The sequence below is a fragment of the Styela clava genome, chromosome 7 (assembly GCF_964204865.1).
Source record: "Styela clava chromosome 7, kaStyClav1.hap1.2, whole genome shotgun sequence".
NCBI classification, from domain to species: Eukaryota; Metazoa; Chordata; class Ascidiacea; order Stolidobranchia; family Styelidae; genus Styela; species Styela clava.
This window is the reverse complement of record NC_135256.1, coordinates 2,750,568-2,775,002: the sequence shown is the minus strand read 5'-3', so window position 1 is coordinate 2,775,002 and position 24,435 is coordinate 2,750,568. Positions and strand designations below refer to the sequence as shown.

Below are 24,435 nucleotides of genomic sequence, written 5' to 3'. Positions count from 1 at the left end.
GTATTAACTTTGCGCATCCTTTCTATTACTTTGGACCTGTATCTACGAATTTATTTACATGTTGCCTTTCAGAATATGATTACTTTTGGAATACTCACTATTTAGTAGCGTGCTCAATCACAAACATGACAAAAATTGACACCTCGTAATTGCGTATATCTAATAGCAATAGCATTATAAAATCTCTGTATTACGAGGAAATATTGCCTTACCATTATAGAAACAGTACTCTACTCGAGTACTTGGTATCTCATTAAGCAGAAAAGAACTAATCTTGAACATTGGTCTCCTATTCAATAGGAAGAACACTTTAAAAAATTAGGGTGTTAAACCATTAATATGGAATTTAAGATACTGACGGAAAATACGAAAGCAGAGCCATTTCAAAATATTTTCAAACAGATTTGTAAATCGACTTAGTTTGCTTAGCGTTTTAAGGATTTTTTCAGTTCAAGTTTAAGGTTTTATTGTTAGTAAATCGGATACAATGCGCATTTACAACTGATACGCCAGAGGTTCCAATAAGTCACAGTTTCTTATTCATATCACTCCAATTTATTCGTTTCGTAATATACAATAAAAATACAGTTTTGAACACTGATTATTATAATAAATAAAATAAATTAACATACATTAGCGATCGACGAATAAAGACTACGTGTAAATTTACTCATCATCCGCGGCTTAGATATTCTAGCAGTTAAGTTTTGCTTTTTGTCTGATAATAAATTAACTTAATTTTTCTTAAATGAAATAGCGAAAGAAAGATTTATATTTGCTAACCAGAATAAAACAGTCATAACAAAAACGCATGATTGAAGGTTGATTTCGGTATCTACGGTGCAGTTTCGAACTAGGCGCATATTGATCTATACCGGAACTAAAACGTTCAGGTCTTTCAAAGACTAACATTTATCACAACTCCATCATGACCACGCACGTTCGAATTTAAACATTCAGTTTTTTGTGTGTCTGAGCTGTATGAATTCAGTAGGCGACATGACGTGTAGGTTTTCCAAACGCGCAATTGTTTGAAATCGATATTGCTTAATTAAGCGTGCGTGCTCATTAAGTTAATAAAGCGTGGTTGGTGTCTAGGGCAGGAGTGTGCAACCTTTAGAAGGGCCAGATAGAAATGACTGGGTGAAACCGCGCGCCGCACCTTTTATTTAACATAGGCTTTCTAGTAGTTGCAGGCAAAGTTGTTGCAAAATTTTGTTAATTGATCTTATGACATGCGTTTTTCACTTCGCACGAGTTAGCTGTTAGGGCACTGTAAGGTCATAGGCTTACATATTAAATTAGACAAAGGTATATTCTTCGCCACGCAAAAGAATAGGAATTACCGTGTAAAAGTTTTCGATATGAAATGCGTGGATAATATGATAGAGAATTGTAGGTGCCTTGACGAATCTACTTTCTTGTCTTGTCGACATTCACTAAGTAGAGACATGGCCGCCTTACACTGCCTATCGGACCCTACTGAATTTAGTAGAGCCTTGCGTATTAAGTGGTCTACATCAAGGACGTGCTATCCAGATTGAAGATGTGAAAGACTCTTAAAAGCGAATTTCTTTGTGACATATTGATTATAGTATCGAAGTTAAGCACCCGTGAGAGTGACATGGGAATCGCGATAAACTTCATATTTGTTTACATATTTGTAATTAGAATGGCATCATTTTTTCCCCATTTTCTTCCCGTCAATTAGAAAGATCTTTTGATGAAAAACAGTATTATTCAGAGTACATTGTTAGATTTCGTTGGGTCAATGATTCTTCCTGCAAATAACTGTGCTCTTGTGCTGGTGTCTTCAACAAAAAATAGGAACGATCGGTCGATTTTGAAATATGCAAGATCTGATGCCTTACGTAGAATTGCGATAGAAGCCGAAGACGCGGCAGCTTTCGTTCCTTTTTCGTCAACGACTACAGCAGCTTTGTGGATAACTGTAAATAAATATTGTAAATTGTATTGTTGGAAATCAGTTTCAATGTAATTGAAATTTTAATATAATATTCAGAACGAAAACAGCATTTATGCCGAGAAAAGTTGTGGACAACGCTTATTCACGACTTTCGCAATGCGCTGTAAAAGCAGACATTGAAATTTCACGATATGTGATCCATCCGGTCCAACTTTTCCTACCCAATTTATTACATCATGGGTTAGGTGAGGAAGGCATGGCTGAAACCGAGATGTGTAATCTGCGATGCCAAGTCAGTTAAGTAAAACACTTTCACCGCTATATCCCCGCGCCGATCAATTTTTTGAAGTCCGCCAATATCTTCACGTCGCCTCTTCCACATCTAAAGAATATTCGCAATAAAAAACTTACATTTTGAGAAAGAAAGTCTGTCCTCGCTCAAGTTTTCAAAGTTTGCTCTACTCCACTGGAACGCAGCTGTTATTCCAAGACGCCGCAAGGATAATTCGAGATCAGATTGAAAATTCATCTGAAATGAACCCAAAATATCATTGTTTGAAACCTGCCACGTCTGTCAAGGCTTTTTTGGATATATTTGTGTATCATACCATCCTAACTCAAAAAAGATTTAGTGATCAAATCAAGTCACCAATCAGGCTTCTGGGACAATTACGAGATGTTCTGAACAATTCTCGATGTAAATCGGCTTTGTTATCAAGAGTTGTGTTAAATTCAGTTGGGTCTTTATTACTACCCAATTGTAACTCATCTATCAATATCCAGTCATTTTACCAATTCACATCTTATGAATCGGTCGAACAATTAAAAGGAGCGATTGTGAAAATATTTCACAATAAAATTTCCAAGTATAGTAGCAGTATTTTACCTGGAATTTCGGCAGACAAAGTTCAATCAGTCCGCTGACAACACCTCGTCTCCAGCTGTCATACTCGTTCTCCAAGTTTTCTTCTATGTCTTTGAAACTGAAGTCATCGTTCGGTACCAGAATGATCATAACATATTTTCCATTCCTGTAATTTAAATATTATACTTCTAATATACAAAACTAAAGTACCCAAGTATTGCTAGGATATTCAGCACCAATAACAATCGCTAGCAATCACGTTTGTACACTTTTTTATTATAAGGTTTCACACCGACACTGCTATTGATACGAGCTAATATGTGTGGCAGGACCGGCTATACATTGCCCACTAATATTTATTAGACCGTAGGAGAGTGGATGGAATACATATCTTACGTATACGACTTCAACGTGGTGAGGTCCAGCCACCCTCACACTCGAAAATATTGAATTTCCAATATTAGATGATCTAGTACAGGGTTTATCAAACTCAATATTAATAGGTACCCTTCAGACAATTCATAGATCTTGTGTAACCCCAAAATGCCGTACGTATTGTGATGAAAAGCGTCATGTGAACTGTAAATGTTAATTCGATAGTTACTGTAGTTGTAGTCAAAGCCTTTACTGGGGTGAAAATGTGACTTCCTAAGGAGTTGTGGAACTAAGGTCTTCAAATATGAACATCACGTTGTAATATTTAAAGGCAGATTAGAAGTTATAGGAGAATATTTCTATACTTAATATGATGCACCCCTTGAAAAGTTGAAATGTACGCCAGGGGGTACATTTACCCCAGTCTGGGAACCCCTAATCCAGTATATCAAATGTCTCGAAAACAACAAAAGCTGTTCTACACTTCGCCAAATTTTGACGAATGTCTGGCTAACGGTATAACACATAAAACTTACGCGTATGGAATTTCTATGACATTTGGTTGTTCAGCTCTTGTGCAAATCTGTCCGAATGCAGACAAGTCTCCCGATGAACTCTGACATTTCTTCATATAACGAAGTCGAACTTCTTGGTGCATGGTGGGAACCTGTTTTATGATATGAGTAATTTTATTTATGAAAACTGGGTTTTCACTCTAAGTTTTTTTCTTGTGATCTATGACGAATTTGAAACAACTTTTGTATGCTTAATTTACTCACACAAATCAAACCCCGATTATTGTAAAATAGCTTGAATGCAATACATCAAATCAAAGCCACTATTTTGAACCCAATATCATTCATAGCACAAGCATGCCATCCAGTTAGCGTTTATCTTTGTATTGTAAGTGTATTTCCTTTGGCGAACTGAACATACACAAAAACATTTTATCTCTGTTTCGGGGTAATTGGGCTAGGCATCAACGGGTGGTTGTGGACCGTCCAGAAATTTTTTTAGGTTGATGGCAAGGACAAAATAAAATAATAAGATTATTACCTTTACACGATTTCCTGATAACGTCGTAAAATTGTCCAAAATGGTCGCCGAAGTATGGAATGGGTATCTCCAAGAACCGGAGAAATAAATCGCGTTCGTCAATACTGCTCTCGTTGTGACGGAAACATCATTTGAAGATAGAAGCTGTTTTATTACACCACGCGTCTTGTTGTGTACCCATTGGTTGATGGTCTTCAACGATTTCTGAAAAATATGCATGGACATTTTGTATCGGTTTTTCGCTATTCAATTTTCTCGAATATTTTCGCATCTGTGTCGGAGAATACTGACAAAGTTGGTCGAAGCGCTCGATGCATAGATGGTCGTATGTCTATTCGGTTACCTCAAGAAAATATTTCGATTTTGATTCGTTTAAATATCTAATCGTTTTCGTCAATTGTATTTTCGATTATTACTTATCGATTTCTATAAGAAATCCCAGTTTAGATTTTGAATTCTGAAACCCTTTTGTTATGTTTTATTTGATAACTAAAAGATTCGAATTATTCAAAATGGAATTTTTTTTCTGAAGAAAAATAATTACAAATTTAGATTAAAGACAAAGGTTGATGCATCGGTAAATGTAAGCCATCACGAGGGGTGGGACTGCGCGAGAGTTGATTGTTGTTTAAACTTTTAAGTAACGATTCCAACATCACTTGTACTTTGTATCAAAGTTGGTATAGTCCCGTGAATAATTACTATCAAGTTCTTACCTCAGGACTGAATTTAAAATTCAATCCCAGTATATCAGCTTGGTGATATTCCAACGCGTTATTCATGAATTCACTCTTCAATTTTTCCGATTTCTCATAAAATAAAGCATTGGCCAACATGACATCTGCTTTCCCTTTTTCTCTGAGACCAATGGGCGAGGAGAAAGCCTGTTATATATTGGGATTATTGGTAAAGTATTTAGAAATTTGTTTCAAAATTTTGAATCAGGGAGAAATATATCGTTGCATGTAGCAATGTCCACCATTTTCGCAGGATACATACTCAATACAATTACATATAAAATCATTTTATTACGATTAAATATTTTAATATAGTTAGGAAAAAAATACCTGATAGTTTATATACTTGAACAATCTTCCGGTATCATCACCAAATCTGCAAGTCTGTTCTATTTCTCGCCTAAAATTGAACAAGGTAAAAGGCTTATACAGCGCTATCACGATATGTTTTAGGTGGTTATTTTATGTTTTGTCTGCTCTACATAATTTTGGAGTAGAAAGCAATAATCTGGAGTGGCATTGGAAATTGTCAGCATTGAAATTCTGTGACTTTGATCATATGGATACTTGAAATAAAATTGTCATTGTACAGAAATACTTTTGAATCAAAGGAATATATAAATATTTTGCCTTATCTCTGTACTGGACAATCAAAACTACTTGCCTTGTTTCACCTCCCGCTCCAAGCCATAACATCCCCATCACACTGCTAATGCTCAGTGGTGACATGACAATATTGACGTCGCTATTCAACTGCGTCATTTCCGTCATCAATCTACGCGAAAAATCTGATATTGCTTCTACCAAAACAGGATATCTCAGGGGGTTGTCGGTTTGCTGTTCCTGAAAAATAATGTCCGTTTTCAATTCACTTGTATGAGATGCAGCCTATATATATCCTAAGATGAGTTCCATGCTTTATTGCATTATTTTATAATCGTGCACGTTAAGAGCGCTGTAAATCTACATACATATGTCGGTTAAGTCTGCCAAGGTAATTAGTTTTATGATGTATTTTTATCGACTTTCCACTTGAAGTATAGCACTGCTATAAGTTACAAAATGATCCAATTTGTTGTGAATGTTGTTTAATGAAGCAAATCAAGATCCCGTGTTCCAGGTGTGGGTAGATGTTAAATTAAGGCAAATGGTTAGAGTGAGCTGCTGTGAAGGTCAGGCTCATATTAGAATAGCTTATTTTGTACAATAGGCTTCCTCGTTGACGACGTCGACCTATTCAGGCCACCAATTAAAATATTTGTCGTCTCGTTGGCATGTTGTAACTTTTTTGTGTGTTCACATATTCCCAAACTACTACACGTCGACCTTTAGTTTTACATGATTTTCTATGATTCGTCATTTACAGGATCAGTTGCTTCCGAATAATTTTAGTTTTGATCTCGAGATCATACCGACTTAGGTTGGATTACAAGATGTTTCAATTGTGTGTGAACTGGTAAACAGGATGGGATTAGTTCGATCCAACATTCCTTCGTATGGTGTAGTAAATGTCACTCAGGTATTGAAAAATTCTCTAAAAATACATACCACTTGAAATTCCTGTTTGTATTCAAAAGTGACATATTCATTTTTGATTCAGTCGTTCTAGGAATGCCGACTTTCCAGATAAATCAGATGACTGACTTGGTGACATTTTCATTTCTCTCTCTCACATGGCCTAATTTTGATTTAATCGCTAAGGCAGTATCGAGTATAAAAGTTGAAAAATTTGATTGAAATGGAAACCATATTAACTTGACTATCGGTCGTAGTGAAAATGTTTGACACCTAATATCCTGAACCTTGTCAATATGTCGAAAACAATTTCACATGTAACTTCGGAAGCTGGTAAAGCCGCGCCCAAATTTGCCAGTTAGTTTTCACTATATACGGAATTGAATTGTGATAATACCGGGTTAGAAAGTACAGGTATTCAATTCATGTTTGTTGCCACCTACCTAAGTGAATCAAATGTATCTCAATACACAATTAGCATTTCATTGCTGTTGTACAATGTGTAATTTGCATCGCTTGACAATTAAGTACTGGTACGTATTTGTTTTCTTGCATGTGTGAAGTCGCTTTAACTTTGTTGCCATCTTTTCTTCAAAACTATTTTAGTAAGACGAATCGAAGATTTATGTTTCAAAGACATGGTGGCGATTAGAGTGTTTGACCGAACCAGTAAAGTCGGATTTTAGAGCAGTTTTTGAAACTCGAAACCCCCTATTTTCGAAACCCCTTTTCTTAACACCCGGTGCAATATGAAGCGATATTACTTGGTCACTTCTAAATTTCCACCGGGCATTCAAAAATTTGTGTACAAATAGTAATTTTAAAGTTGTGGTGGCATAAATCGCGCTGTTGCTGAGACTGCACGTAAAAGTATTAGTGTATGCTCGTTTTTTTCTTTAAATAAAAATTGAGGTAGTAAACGCATCATTTATAAATAAATTGAAAATCACATTGCGAAAACCCCAAAACCGGGATTGATGGCTTAAAAAGAATAGACCCGAATCGAACACCCGAGTAGCAATATGTCAAAATAGTATGATAATGTTCTTTTCTATCTCAGTATATTATACACAATGGGCTGGGCATTTCGAATCGAATAGTAAAGTATTCGAATCGGTTCAGAGCAAAATTTTGAATCGCCGCCATCTTGTTTTTTTTCTTTTCGTCGATGGTCGAGGTTTGTTTGTACATCGTGTGAGTGTTGTAATCGAAAGTGAGAAAGGAAAAAAATGAAAAATACTTCTTTGCCTTAATCAGTATTGCCGTACTGAAAATACACATTTTACATACGGAATACGGTGAAGAACTGCAGAATGAAATAAGACGCGATAAACCAGTTCAGGGACACTCTTTAATTTAACAGATCTTTAAGTCGTGCGGCAATTCGCGGTCGCGCTTCAAATTTGGCTCGAAATATTTCAAGTCGCGCTGCATTGAATGAACTGGAGGCCGAACTAACTTTTTCTCCCGTTTCGCAAGCCCAATAATTTCAGTTACATTTAAAATAGTTGTAATAGCTTATCATTACGTAGTTTGTTGACTCGTTGATTTACTGTTTGTTCTCACTAATTATGTGTTGATGTGAATTCCTCAATCGAAGCAATTAGCAAGAGCATGTTTAGCAATCCACTAATACCGTTAATTAGTGTTAATTTATACGATTTTTTTTTGCATTCAGATCTAAATTTAGTGGCAAAAAATTTACTTAATTATTGTGGATATACTTCTACAAAAATGATGGATTTAAATTGAAATTCGTGGGTCTTAAATAATATATGAATGAAGCTAACAATCGATTCACTGTCTGATAGTGTATAGTGTTCCATAGACCTCTTGTACAAAGCAAAAGAGAGTGATACAAAAATGCTAGGTTCGAGAAATAAACATCTGCCGCGGTCTATTATAAAAAAATTAGTAATAATCCAGGTCGGGTTTGCGCGAGAAACGATTTAAAAATATAAATGTCCGAGGCAATCTGCTTACTAACCCTAACTGGATATCTTATTTCGAGTGTTGGCGGGGGATTTATACAAAAGATCCGATTCCATATTAAATTGTACGTACTTAATAAGCGCACTTCAACTGAATCGATATTTAGGTTAGTTTTACCAATTTTTTTTATATAACGCGATTATTATAATTGCCGATGTTAGCGGCACTTCTTATTTGAGAATTTGCAAAATTCTTGAGACTACTTAGTTGTTGTTTGTTTGTCACTAATTACGCGTCGCTAACATTGTAGTTACGCCTTCTCGCAAAAATTTTAGGATTAAACGGATTGTTGTAATTTGTGGAAGACGTTTTACGTGAAAGCGCAATTATGCTGAACTACCAATTTATATGAATATTGGAGACAATTTTATTTTAAAACACAGTTCCTATGCACCTTGACTGAAATGCTCCTAATCATTTGCCACAGATGTGAGGATACATTGGGTTATATCAGAATTTATCAAACCTTTTAGTAAAAAGGAAGCATCATAAAACCGGTCTTGACAAGTAAGAGAGTAAATGTTCTAACACTGACAATTTTCAAATTCGCACAACTCGGTGTTACACTCTGCGATACAAAAAGCGTATGTTACTGACCGAAGGCTAATGGTGTTAGTTGGAATACCGTGGATATATAATTTTTGCGACAGAGTTAAAATCCTTCACACAATTAGAGTGTTTTCTGCGGCATAGACAATCGCTCTTTAGCAATCGCCCTTTTCCGCCGATTGTGCATCCGGTATCTTGAACAAATAAAACCTATCATTCACCACCTGGAATGATAAGCAGACGTCGTCGTCCCATGCCAGGATAAATTCAAATTTCTCTCTTTTCGGAAGCATTACTCCTTTTGATCTCTTACCAAACACCACTACCTTTGAAGATTTACAAACCCTCTTTCACTAACTCGGAGAATTAAATAAATTAGACACTTAAATTCGGTTTCAAATGATGATTCATATTCAAAGATTTCGCCTCACACACTATACACAGTTTCGATGACATAATTTTTCGGCGCCAATTTTTTTGCCATTTTTCGCGTTCCGCAATTTTTTTTATTATATATTTCAAGTGGGTCCTTTCGTAATCTGCGAACGCGGTATTTTACTCGGAGCTAATGGGTGGTCGGAAATGTGAGAATGAAAATTTCCGCGAAAATGATATTTGTGAATGAGGCTCGTAGGCAACCATTATCTATTATCAAAATTGCACGAGAAAATAATCCAAATCTGTTTCTCTATGATAATCAAGTTTATAGCATTATAGGAATATTAAACATTATTGAATTACAGTTCCTATGATTTCATTTTAATTATTGCAAACCAACATAAGGGCGAATGATGTCTTTGCCTTATCAGATCAGTCGTTTCACTTCATATTGGGGAATATTGCCATACTTTGTGTAAAACGCGCACAATTTGTAAGTAATAAGTACTCCGTTTACTAGTGGTTCTCAACCACCGGTCTATGTGATATCGGGAAAATAGCAGTAAATTTTTCATTAAATTGAATTGTCTGCTTTTGAATTGCATACTTCGTCGTAATCACATTAGTTTTATTATGTTTCCTGTTTTTGACATTTTGGGTTGATTTTGAGAGTTGACCGGTCCGCAGAATTAGTTTTGAAATTTAACGCAGACTAAAAAAGGTTGACAACTCTGCTATTTTCAATGTGGCTGTGTAGGTGGACTTTACTAACACGTTGACAAAACTTTACTTTACAGTTGAGCATTTATTACCATAACAAAGCCCAGTACCAACTACTGAGTATGGAAATTCACTTAGATTCGTACTTTTGACTTTTCTGCTGAAAAAATCTAGACATCGATAATAGCCTACACGAGGCAAAAGATTATCTGGTCAGCTCTTTCCAAACTCAATCATACAACGCGCGAGCAGCTCAGCAAACTTGTTACACAGTTACACATAAAAATTCACTATTTTTCTCATTCAAAGACAATTTCGCGCTTTTTTTTATGTCTATAAATAAAACGATTCCGATACATAAAATTGACGTCTTCTGGATATGTTGTAACAGGGATATGCTTTGCAAAAGTATATTCTGCTGTAAATCGTGCACTAATCATTTTAACATATTAAAGTTTTGTGATCAAAAAAAGATATTGTGCAAACGAAAACTCGGTCCTCTTTCTCCGGCAACTTTACGCCATCGTATTTATTTAGGCAGTATTGCATTCTACGTGTTTATAACAATAGACGTCAAAACAAGAATGTAGCATTTGTGGTCTTTATTTCCCGACATTGAAAATGTCGTTATAAAAATAAATCGATTGGTTTATTGTCTTTACAATCAATAAAATACAAATTAATCTAAACTCACCTGAATCTTGGGTCTTGCGAGAGCTTCTTCTCCAATAAAAACAATACAGAAGACAGCCAATAACTTCCACATTTTGATTTAGGCGATTTTTTATATTTTTGTTTGAATTTGTAATTTTTTTTTAATATATCTGAATTTAATAAAAGTTTGTTAGCTTTATTATCGACAATTACAACTTTTTAGGGCCAAAAGCTGATTCATAAACGAAGCCTCTGGACAGTTGGTACATCTCGTAACGCTACTCTTTGCCAACGTTAACTGTAAAAGTTAATAGATACAGCACTAGTCAAGTGCTGTATCTATTCGCCACCACGAACTGCTCCAAATTTTTCAAACCTAAAAAAGATGCAACTAAGAATGTAGATTTATTGTCTTATTTTCAATCTACAAAAATGATTCAATAGGAATTTTAAATTACAACTCAATCAATATAGCATTATATTTCCTATTTCTATTGTATATATCATTATATCCAAATAATAAAAAACTTAAACCATAGTAAAAATAATTTCGTTCAATTTTTAAGGTCAATTAGTAAATCTAACCTTGAAATAGGTTATCGAAAGGCGCACACTTCGACGCGCGACCGTTATTTATGCACTTCCTTCCAACTGTGGTAACCTGCTATTAAGATTTTTAGTAATTTTTTGAAGAGGTAATTTGTGCTTAACAAACTTCTAACCGCCCTGTTATTACGCTTCGTGGTATTTGCTAATCGCTTGCTAGCAAAATGGCGGAAAATGATCAACGAAAAGGAATTTCTCCAATATTATTAGATGCGTGTATATATGTATGCTATGCTTATGATCTATCGAGGCTTGGTAGTGGTATATTTCGCTTGTATTCATTTTTATGATCATTTGACTTTTCGACTTTTGTTTGCTTCGAAATGACTGCCAACTGCTATATACTACGAACGTCGCATTATTAAATACTAGTAATTTTCGTTTATTACGATTGCTTTTTTCACTGCGCTTTCTATTAAATACGGTGACTAGAAATGAATTTCCATGGCAATACGAAATGTACTAAATTTTATACGGTATGCCAAACTGTAGAAAGAGCCATAGAGCCGTTCGTGATAACAACGAAATATCAGGGGAAAACAGATGAAGGATCTCAGCCTATGAAGCCTATGCAAATTTGACGAAGGTTGTATTATGCTCATTTAAACAAAACACACACACGAAGCATTTTCGAATCAGCACTCACTTCTTCATTTACGCTAAATAAATCACAGGTCGCCTCAATCCGTTCGGATACTTGTTTGAAGCATACAGGCCTTCTAAACTGGTCACAAGAAAGTTGGGTCAACATGTGAATAATTTTTCCGAACAAAGCTGGCTCAAATTGTGAATAACCAAATTCAAATTGATAGGTTAAACCATCTTGAACGACGTCAAACTGTATGTCTCACAAAAATGCTGTCGTAGAATTAAGTTTTGAACAAAATAATTGTATGAGGAAAAAATAAAATCTCAAGCTCGAAACCGATTCTGATGTAACATTATTCAGATTCAACATAGCGCTATTATTGATTGCTGAAGTATTCTTGAAATATATTTACCGACCGTCTTAGTTTAATTTATTGTCAAACTGCAAATCTTTAAATTCACTACAAATTTGCAGCAGAAATCGACGTCAAGCCGTGTGATATTTGCGTCAAATTCTGACAACTCTTTCGGTGACAAAGTAGTTTTTTAAGGTATTGACGCATTGTTGCCGCTTTGTTGTTTCGTGCCTTGCTTCAAGGTGTTGTTTAACATATAATTAAACACCTTAGTTCAACAACTTTCAAGCGGGTTGATAGTCAAACGTGTTGCGATAAGTAGTGTGTAAATTAAATGTTTTGATTAATGAATGTTTTGTATTTTAGACGTTCTATGTTTGTAATTTAAGTCGCAATATATCGCAATTTGCACTATGACGTGGTTTCTAGCATCGACGGCATTCCGCTTGATATAGATCAGGGGTGGCCAACGTTTTTTCGACCGCGATCGACTAAAATTTTGAAACTAGCTCGCGATCGACTGTTCGGTAATAATAATACACAAAAACGAAAGAATGCTGAATATATATGCAAATAACTACACAGACGCATACAAAAATTCTACTGCTGCCAATATTCTCGGTTCCGTGGGCGCATCTCTTTAATGTATTTTTTATGTTACATTTAATTTGATAGTATATTTATAGTACCTACAGTAAATTCAAATTCACATAACATCAAACGCGATCGACTACCCGGGTCGCGCTCGATCGCGATCGACCACTCCTGATATGAATTATAGAGATTAATATTTCCAAATTTATGTTTATGCACTATACAATAGTGACTATTGGACACGAAATGTCTACATGGATCGTGTTGTTATTATGTTCTTGTTTTGGCTGATCTCGTTAGTTTTTTCATCTTCTTGTTATTGTGAAAACAAACGCTACTGGATCACTTCTGAACCAATTGCCTCGAAAATTTCAGTGATTCAAGAATGCATTTTCTCTAGAAGGCTATTACTTTTATTTAGTTCAAATATGTTTGTGGTCTCTATGGGATACGTTTTTTGTCTGCAATGACGTCATCAAAATTAAAAGTTGCGTAACCTGTGACAGTTACGCATTCGGGCGAAGTTGTGAAGACTGCGTTACCGTTAGTTTACTGTGACAGATTGCGTGTCCGTACTATTTGGTTTTGGCTTTTGTGTCCATATATTTGAGCATCGCTCTCTTGTCTATTATACGGAAATGAATGTTTTCGAAAATACCTTTTTTTTCAATGTAATAAAAATTTACCGACACTGTCCTAGGTTCCAAGGAAGTAGTCGGGAATTGAATGATAAGCCGAAATGCTAATAATTAATTTGTATCTTGGTATTTTGACTGTATTATTTTCGTGCTAATTCAATTTTTAAATGTTATATTGGCTTGCCTTATATGTCAAAAAGGAGATGAAGGCGAATAAGAATTTCTCCATTAGCACTGCGGTGGAAAATGAAAATTATGTGGAACAGACATGCGGTACATCGGCGTAGACTGAAAGACTTAGAATTCTTTACTTTTTCGCGGTTGAAGTTTATTTGTTCGGAATGTGCCATGACGTGGCTCTGTTAGTGCTGCAAACTAGTGCGTTTCCAGATTTGCACGTACATTTTGAATCCAATCCAACAATTAAATTCGTTTAGAGCCGGGGAAACGCTTGCGAGACATTTTAAAAATTAACCCTGCTAAAACGCTTAAAAACAGTGAAAAACCGTCAAAAAACACCAAGAACCCTGCTAAAACGCTTAAAAACAGTGAAAAACCGTCAAAAAACACCAATATTCGATATTCGAATTTTTTGTTTACAAAAAGGTTGGCTTGTTGATAGTTGTAAAATGCTTGTCTAAAGAAGTCTGACCTCGGTCAGACGAAACGTTACAGAAATATATTTGTGTTCGTGTGCAGCAAGACTCTTAAATCACTTAGGATAGATATCTCTACTCTTGCTACAGCATCCTTGCAATATATGCATACGGATCCACCGACACAAAAGCATAGTAGAAGGATAAATAGTTAGTCTCGCAGAAACCAAATAATCAGCGCAAGTTAAAATATTGACTTGGCTAATTTTTGTAATTGTTCAAAAAAGCAATAACTGCATTAATCTTGAATTGAATAAAAAGGTTGGCGTTCGCAAATCCCCAAGCTCACTAAAATAGGAGTAGTAGATTCGGTAAAATTTCTATCCGCTTTTCCTGTGACTGACTATTTCTTTTATATGACTGACTATATTAACACAGAGTAATAAATTAACTATTTTTTGTTCTGTGATTTGCGACAGCAAGGTTATTTAAAACACTGCTATCTGGTCATAAGGGTATCTTCAAAAACATTTATATATATCATGAAACCTTCTATAAAAATGTGACGCAATTCTTGATCTAAACTATAAAATTAACTTCCACATATTCAAAACAATTATTTGATTACGGAAATTTTGACTTTCGTAAATCATTTTCCGCTTCAGTTTATGATTTCTACTCGAGCACGTTCCCTATTTGGTGATAAACCAAATCCAGGTAGTTCAAAAGTAAATTGCGAACGGTCCATTAAAATTATCAGTGCCATTTGTATTAGTGGCAGCTTCTCATTGAAATGTTGGAATAAAATTAAAAAAAAATTCCAGTAAAAGTAATTTAGACTAGATATAATAGGTAGGTATGCTTTAGGTTTTATTATTGTGTTTCTGGTAGCTTCAAACATAATTCAAAATGCCAGTGTTCTTTTACACGTTTTTTTTTCGTGGTTGAGGTTTGTTTGTCTGGAACATGACGTGGCTCTGTGTCACAAAATTTAAACTAGTGCTTTACTTTATTAGTTACAGGTGTATTTTTTGGTCAAATTTTACAGAAAATCCAAGTGAAGGTAATTTAGACTAGATATAATGTGATCCAGATCTTTTTGTGCTCGTCTGACACACCACTGCAAAAGCTGTGTTAAACAGTTGTGTGAGATGCCAGAGTACTTCAACATATTTTCGAATAGTCTTTTTTTTCGCGGTAAATTGTTGTTTGTTTGAAAAGTTCGTGATCTGAATTGCTTAGCCTCAGATATGGAAGTTCGCGAGTGTCTTCTATTTTTAAAAATTACGCATCTTTATCCATCTTTGCTAATTTTAGCCTTTTTTCTGAATTTTTTTTCATAGCTTTGTTGTTTTTTGTAATATCACAAACGAAAATTGGATAACCTTTGACAACATTTTGAGGAATTTCTGAAATTAGCGAATTAAATGTCGTAAATGTGACTCATTTTATTACAAACTTATTGCTCTTTTATGTTGTACACGGGCTAGTTAAAGTAAGAGGATCAGAAGAAGTGTCAATGAATTAGTACTTTACAATAGAAATACGCTCAATAGTTGAGCACGTACACAAACCGGAACTGCATTTTCATATTAATTTAATAAAAAAAACATCTGGAAGTTTTGAACAATGAATTCAATATTTACACATTTCCTCAGATTTTGTGGTGACTATATTGAAGTTTTGTATATTACTTTAAATTCCTGATTTGAAAACAACACAATCTAAAAATCTGTGCAACAGACTCGTGTTTTACAATATTTTAAAATTGCAATAATCATGTATTCCTAGCGCAAAAATTTATTTAAATTAAATATCTAGTAATATTGTTTTCAAATGTTATGGCGTTTTTCCAGAAAAACAGTTTTACTTGAAGCAAAGGATATTACAACCCCTCCCTCTTTCTAAAATAATGCAGTCTAAATAGAAATAACGTTTTTTATGTATTTTATAATTACTGTTTCTATAACTACGCAGTTTTTATTTAGTGAAATCATCGGTAAAGTCTGTTTTACATTTAACAATTTTCTTGATTTAGAAACCAAAATTTTATGGTTTTAATGTACTTTATTTTATTGATAATTAGTTAATTTGAGATTTCCTTGAGTTGTGGATTTCTTAATAATGTTATGTAACCACTTTAAAAATTATTTTCTATATTTAAGACATTTATTGCACTTCAGATCAAAGTAAATTACATAATTTCTAATGAATCCGCAATTATTTCGCCCACAGTATGCAAATTCCCCATTTTAAATACAAACACAAGGAAACGGATTTAATTGAAATTACATTCTTCAGAAAGGCAATTAGCAAATTACTAAAAAATGTGAAAGTCGTTTCATAATTTATGAAACTTACATAAATGCTTCTTTTTCATAAATGAATGAAGCCATTTTCTTGGTTCAGATCCTTCTGCAATATACAAAAATTATGAATATAAATATTTCCTTCTGAAGATAGTTTTCAGCCTGCTTTTTACATTAAGAGAAATGGGATTGCCAGGCTAACTTTTTGAATATATATATATATAATATATATTTTTCCGCATATAAGCAGAACCTGCTATAACCGTGCATTTTACAAACATTTGCATATAAGCCGATGAGTTCTATCTCAACTTGAAGAGATTTTACAGCCGACATGACGGTATTCACGTTAACACACTTACGCCTGCAAAAATTCACGTCTATATTTTACAACACAAACCTCAACTTGTTCAAACCCAAGTATCTTTACTAATAATGAAGAACAGTGAAACTAAATTAAACTGAGAGCTTTAGCATTAATATGTAATTAGCAAAATCCTGTTGATAACTAATATTGACACGTGACGAATGTCATTATTATATATATATACGTTTTTGACGACTCTGTCTTGATGTTGGAAATTTAATAATTGACATAATACACCGACTAAATTAGATATTGGATTTAAAACTTGGCCTAGGTATTTTTTATTACATCGGTTCCCAAACGGAGTCATGTGGCCCTTCAAGGGGGCCACAAAGCAGTTGGATTGGGGGCACAATGCTAGGCGCAAAACTGATCTCACTTTATCAGAATACCCCGTTCCTTTTATTTCATTGCGTGATAATGTTATTTCACATGGTGTTTTGACTTAGTTGTGAATGAATTGTTTGGACATCGACCAATCAAAATAACACTGGAAGCCTCCGGAATGGAGCCGCGAGCCATAACATATTCGGAACCACTGTCTTATACTTTCCATACAATCACAATTCGTACTTTTCAACTAATATATCAATCGAATCGATCGAGCGAACCGCAGAGCTGACTTAGCTCCGCGCGATCCAGTTTTTTTTATTGTCCGTGCCCGAGGTCCCAACTTAGACGGACTTGGTTGTTTTTTGACAGTAGCATTGAGTAATAAATTCATGATACAATGAGTGTAGAAAAATAAAGGTGACCGAAGTAAACTGAGAATAAACGTATTTCCTAACCCATAACAACGTTAAACCACAGTGTCTGGTGTGTTTTCAAGTAATATCTGTAACGAAAGTAATCTGAAGCTCAATTACAAAACAAAACACGAGAAAAGATACCGAAATTTATCGATTAGAACAATAAACTCTCATTCTTAAATATATTTAAATTGAGTGTACGCGATGTTTTGATCAATTTTTGGTTTTCTCCGACTTTGTCCGCGAGACCTCAAAAGTTTTTGCGGCACTTTAACCTCGCAACCTTGGACCACCCTGTTGTAGAGCATTACTATGTACGTAAGCCAACACTCAAAATTCCAGAAATATGTGCAGTTCTACGCGGTAACGGTAAAACGGCACGTTTACTTGTTTTGTTAACTAGCACTTGTGAAAACATAAGTCGAAAACTCAAAAATTGTCGTTAGTAGTGGATAATTAGCGATAATCTTCAACAGACCAAAACCATCAAAGTAACAAAGGTAGTAAACACACATCAATGAGGTATTCACTTTCATTTTCTGTTTTTTACTCACGTATTACTGTTGATTTGTCTACTTAGAGCTGTTAGATGTGAATAGTGCACATATTTTGTTCATTGTGTTTATTATAACTCGCTAATCACGTTAGATTAATTTGTTCATTTACATACCAGCGATAATTGTCCTCAGAGTTTAAAACCAGACAACAATAAGTGGTCTGCAAAGCTGTACTACATGTGTATAGTGTCACATATTTTGTTCATTGTAGTGTAACTCGCAGATTAATCTTGAAGGTATTTGCACACAATCGGTGCTACGTGTTTCCCCGAAAATAAGACCTACCTTGAAAAAAAATTTGTTTGACAGGTTTCAAATGATTGATAGTCCATGTTTTGCAGTTATTTTAAATAAAAACGTGTTATTTATAAGTAAATGGATATCGGTTTTCATATTTTGGTATATTTTAAAATCTCGTTATTCTCTACTTTGTAATTTTGTTTTTGATAAATGAAAACATGAGACATCTCCTCAAAATAAGCCCTAGTGTTATTTTTCGGAAAAAATTGAAATAGGGCTTGTTCTTATTTTCGGGGAAACACGGTACTACTTACTCATGGGTGTCGCTGCTCGATTAGCAGTCTTGATGTCTCGACTCCCTCCATCCTGGCGTGCCAATTTACTCGTTTTTTGTATTATTTATTCACTGTGTGTAATTTAAATTTAGTATGATGGAAAAATGAATCACCGATTACTTTGTTATGCGATTGAGATCACGTTAAGCAAGTGAAATCACAAGCAAAGCGGCAACTGGGGTTCTTTATACCATGAATTACACCTGTTCACGAAACAAACTTTATCTCACTATCAATCCTATACCCACATTTATAACAAGTTAGTTTTATATACGGGGCGCTCCAGAAGTGTGTGTACCAATATGGAGGTAACTAATTTTGTTCGCTTACTTTACATGAAGTTGTGTAAAGGACTATGGTCAGAGGGTATATTCTCTTGGCTAACACAAACAGTCTCCAAACTCGTAATAGAACTAAAATAAGAAAAATCGGAATAAAATTCTGGCCTAATCCTAACCTGGTAAACACACTACCGGAGTACCATACGGAGTGACCCAAAATAGGTTGTCAGTTAATAAAAATCAAGTAATTCATTCAGTGAATCTCAATCTCTACTTTGATTCTACTCTACCCGATTATTTTATGCAACAGCGCAAATTCGCCCGAAGAATTTTTTTTTTTTTGCCTCATGAATAACTAAAGCACCGGTTTTCGTTCAATATATGATCTAATGTGCCACTTGGACGTGTAGCAGATTCCAGAAATGTTGGGAATGCGGCGACATACGTTCGATAGTTATGAATAAAAACAATTGCTGTGTACTTCAACTGAACATATGTGAACTCAACATAAAACTTTCAGATACTTATATGCGCAATTCTACAGTGAAAACTCTTTTTACAAAGCCCATTGTGCTCATAACGTAGAAGTGAATAACAGTAGGGGTTAAAATTTAACTTTTGAAACTGGAAAAGGGGTAAACGAGAAAATGAAAGTTGAGACGGGAGAGAATTCCTCCACGGGAGAAATAAGAATTTTTTTTTATGGGGGGAAAATTGAATTTGGTTTTGCGTGTAATATTACTTATTCAGTATTATTGTGATGCATTACCAAACAAACTATTCAAATAATACAAAATCCAGAGTACAAATTGCACGTATCGCGAATGTTCCGTGAATGAAAAATGAAAATAGAGTTTTTATACGTATTGGGAACTTAAAAATGACCCGTGGGAGGACTATTTTGGAAAGATTTAGGAACAACTGGTCTAGAACTTATGAGAAAAAGGCGAGGAATCTGGGTGTTTCCGGGCATTGTCCCAGGACTACGGGTAAAGTGTTTAATCTATATGTTGTCATAAAGGACTCCACAACCCCAAAAGAATTCCTGGTCAAGTCCACCGTGTACATTAACGAATGAATCTTCATTCCAAAAAAGGCATTGGATATGCACCCAATGATGCGTAAAAATAATCGTCTTTATTATTTTACGTTATTCTATGTCATCATTTAGTATAGAACCAATGATAATCTAGGGCTTATGGAGAATTGTCCCACGGCTGCGTGTGAGAATGCCGAGTCCACCACTGACCAGTATCCCAGGTATATCGCGGGATGCAGCTCAATTATGAATAGGTTTTAGTCAATCAACCACGTTTACGTAAAAATTTACCCTGTTCTCATTCGTGGAAGGTGAATTTCTCAAATTTAGTAATAATCAACTCAGGGGAAAACATGCACCTTCTTTTCGGCGTTTTGAATAATTTAACTGCGGTATAGCTAACGTTAGAAGTTGAATTGACGCACAGTGATAAATGGATTGTAACCGTTGAAAAATGTAACAAAATGAATATTTATGGTAAGCCGGTATAGCTAACGGTAGCGGTATAGCTAGTATAGCTATAGTATAGTATATGCGGTATAGCTAACGTTAGAAGTTAAATTGACGCACAGTGATAAATGGATTGCAACCGTTAAAAAATGTAACAAAATGAATATTTATGGTAAGCCCCATAGGCATATGGCGCAATTGAGTTTCAGCATGAAGGGGCAAGGTTTTTGTATCACGGGCCAAAAGTGCCCATCTAGACTGGCGGCTCATGTAAGTGTAACTAAAAAGTTAAATTTTATAAACAAGATTTACACGGTTACAAAAGCAAAAGTGGAAAACAGAAAGCCTCGTGCCAAACTAAATTTAATCGCAATCTCAACAAATTCCTTGAGATACTTTTAGCTAAAACATGACAATTTTAGTTTGGTTGTGGCAACATCAGGCGGGCCGGATGGAATTAACCTATGGGCCGGATTTGGCCGCGGCCCGCGGGCCGTAATTTGCCATACCAGAGCTTCAATCTAAATAGGCTTTAATAAATCAGCCGATAATAAGTAGAAATCGCCCTGATCACATTCGCGGGAAATGAATTTCAGTTTAACTACGTATAGCGTGGTTAATCGGAATTTCCTCATCGACTCGTGCCCGACCTAACATTAAGTTATTCATAAACATTAATTGGCAGCGGTCCCATTAAATTATTATCTTTTTCTAATCATAATTACCACCGTTTATCAAGACTAAAACGTCTAAAAAACAACTTAAATGAGTAGTTGGTTTACTTCTAATACAGGAAATGAAAGTGTGGTATAAAATTATAATTACGAAGAAAAATTGCTAAATTTTTGATCAAAATATCGTTGAAAGTACATGGCCAAATAATACTAGTCAATGGCCGCTTGGATTAAAAGTGTAAAAACGCTTTATAAAATAAGAAGAGAGCGATGGTCAAATGTATAGACACAAATTCTATAGGTACCGCGAAGTCCAAAATATAGCACAATCTTCAGGGCTAACGCAAACGTAACCGCCACAAGGTGCGCAATTTTAATGACGTCATCTCTCACAAAAACGAATCCCTTTAGACCTACAGAAATTTTTTGGAAATAAATGAAAGTTTCACCCTTCTAACGGAAAATACATTTTTCAACCACTGGGAATTTCAAAGCAATTTGGTCCAGTAATTAAAGAGAAAGGCGATAAGAAGCAGAAAAAAATTCTAATAACAACAGCAACATAATAACAAAACGACGTGTGCCACAACGTTAAGATAAATTTTTGGCGCTCCGAAGTATGTGCACTAAGATGGCGCATAACCTGAACCCTAACCTGGTACACATTCTATGTTCAGGTTGTGCGCCATCTTGGTGCACATACTTCTGGAGATCCAATAAAATAACTCTTACTGCCATGAATTGGAAAAAGAAGCTTTTAAAATAGTGCACAAGGAACTCATTACAAGGATATGTATGGTACAATATTACAGAAATAGATTCTATAACATAAATCTGCCAACAACTACAAAAATAAGGAAAGACTTACATATTTATCCCGGGGGAGAAAAAAAACGATAGGACGTCTTGATCATATTATGGCAAACCACGGCCCTAGTCCGGTTAATAAATTCAATTTCGTTTTAGTAAATATACAAAAGTAATAACGTTGGAATACATATGCAGCCGCTAATGTTCGCATATCTAAACTCGATTCGCGCGATTCCGACTTGTTATTAAAGCAGTGGTTCTCAAACTTTTCAAGCCATGCCCCTTTTTACTTATCGATCGGTAAGTATGTTGATAGGTATTTGTCTGTTTGCTTGTCTGTCTGTTAGATACACGCGATATCTCACGAAAGCAAGGTTGAAATTTTGCATGTGCATTCATCATATCTCGGATCAGAAGCCTGATTTTGGATGAATTATGTCGTATAATTAGCGAGTTAATAATTAATTAGTGATGGGACACACGGTGTCGCTATGGAGTAAGAGCGCATAAATCGGAACAGCAGTTTCTGTTTTAGGATCCCCTAACTTTCGATCGATATGTCTTCGGTCTTCGACCAATATTCGAAGTCTCGCGTCTCACCTCAAAAATAACTAGCTAATAATAATCTACAAATAACAGATAGTAAGGCGAGAGTATGTTTTATTTGAAAATACTTGGATGGAACGTACATAATGAATAAGTTTAAAAAACGAGCAAAATTTGTCACAACAGCTCTCTGCAATCTTTAAACAATAAACAAAATAAAGCGGCAAGATCAATTCAAACAAAAACTTTAATTAGCTTCACTCCTCTTCAAAAAATGCCTACGCCCCACCTTTTTAGTACAACTGTGTAAGAGTAATCATTCTTTGACTCCTGCCGCCTCCAAAACATTACACACTCACATAATTAAATTGTACCAAGCCTACTGAATCTTAAAGTATCAACTCTAAACAACTCATGTTTACAAAATGAACGAAATTGTCGTCTCCTGTATGTGACAATATGTTATTGTCATTATCAATATTACTTTTTTCACAAATCCCATTACATAACGGTACAAAATGGCGGCGAATATCACTTTTTAGGAAAGAAAAATACGATTGTCAAATTATTGTTATTGAGGTTTCAGGCAGAGTTAAAATTAAAGCAATTTGCGCATTTGTTTTTTCGTTTTCGGTCAGTCTTGCGGTTAAAATTTGTTTGAAGATTAAAAAATATCATGATTTCGGGGAAATACTTCAGCGTTATCTGTCATTCAATTTAATTAATTGTCTCGTCACTTCGCCATTTTGTAATGGGGTGAGTGTTTGAAATATTACATAAATTAGAAAATATTCTTGAGAGTAAATCCTATTTAGAAGTGTTACACATTCACTGAGCTTTATTACGATTCCAATGTTTTTATTATATTATTTATATTAGAGGAGAGGTGAAAATAATTCAAATTGAAGGTAATAGGTTTCACACAATGCGTTCCCAAGTAGAAATACTTACCTGAAAAAAGAAGAGAAATATATGAAGTTGAAATATAAATGACGCGAGGGATTGAAACAAGCCATCTGCGGTTTAGGGGCAGCTTGATGTGCCTTACATCTGCATCACGAAAAATAGCCACGCGGGCGCACTTCCGATTGGACAGGTTCGACATTGGATTCTGTTTCCGTAACCAAGACGTTCAAATTAAAAATTCAATCAATCGCAAATCTTCGAGGGCGGGAGCAAACTTTTAGTATTTACTTAAAATAAATACATGAGATTTTTATTGAGATAATGTGAGAGAGAAAAAAAATTTTGCAACCAGAATGAACAGTTATAACTTATAACAAAACAGCATAAACAATTTAATAAACAATTTTATGATATAGACGGGAGAGAGCGACCACCATCAAAGCCCGGCCTCGCTCTTTGCACTTACGAGTTCACCGTAGATGATGCCTACCACATACCAAAGTTATTCCAATAAGATTACAAACGATCCAAAAAGAATGTCCTGAACAAATATTTTTATAGAAGTGATATGCCATTGTATATGAGATAAATGTATGCATGTTTATTTGCCTCAAAAATGTAATTGTATCTGCATAATATTTAAACAGTAAAACAGAAACCCTATACATCTTACTTGTCTAGGATAGGATAGGATTTACATATTTATCCCGGGGGAGAGGAAAGGCGGCTTATCCATATGGCGAACCACGGCCACTCGTCCGGATACCATTCCATGTAGAGCAGGTGTGACCAACCTGCTTTCGACCCCGATCGACTAAAATCTTCGAATTGTTCCCGAAAAAATTTCCATAATTTATTTGAGTCATACAATTCAGATATACAGCCTCATTTTGCGCAAGTACAGTACTGTATTCGTCCTGTTTTAAAACACAACAGACACTGCATGAAACTAGTTAATAGAAAAATTTTGGGGTATGCTATCAAATTCCATCAACATTAGATGCGATCGTCTACCTGAGACTCGAC

The 24,435-nt window shown here is 35.0% G+C and overlaps 1 protein-coding gene across 1 annotated transcript; it reads right to left on the bottom strand.

Moving 5' to 3' along the window:
• Positions 1 to 549: 549 nt before the first annotated feature.
• On the bottom strand, positions 550 to 10,927 carry LOC120328424 (serpin B6-like). Its single transcript, XM_039394901.2, has 9 exons — positions 10,809 to 10,927; positions 5,625 to 5,803; positions 5,291 to 5,360; positions 4,940 to 5,107; positions 4,224 to 4,427; positions 3,704 to 3,834; positions 2,814 to 2,958; positions 2,339 to 2,456; positions 550 to 1,949 (listed from the first exon to the last, which is right to left on the bottom strand). The coding sequence occupies exons 1-9, from the start codon at positions 10,878 to 10,880 to the stop codon at positions 1,741 to 1,743; spliced, it is 1,296 nt and encodes a 431-aa protein (XP_039250835.2). The 5' UTR covers positions 10,881 to 10,927; the 3' UTR covers positions 550 to 1,740.
• Between the last annotated feature and the right edge of the window lie 13,508 nt (positions 10,928 to 24,435).

What these genes read in the sequence shown, in the direction of transcription:
- LOC120328424 (XM_039394901.2), bottom strand. Translation starts at nt 10,880, where the DNA reads ATGTGGAAGTTATTGGCTGTCTTCTGTATTGTTTTTATTGGAGAAGAA. An exon ending in TATCAGGAAATCGTGTAAAG is followed by an intron (nt 3,835 to 4,223) that starts GTAATAATCTTA and finishes ATCATAAAACAG; the next exon opens with GTTCCCACCATGCACCAAGA. An exon ending in CAGACTTTCTTTCTCAAAAT is followed by an intron (nt 1,950 to 2,338) that starts GTAAGTTTTTTA and finishes ATTTATTTACAG; the next exon opens with TTATCCACAAAGCTGCTGTA.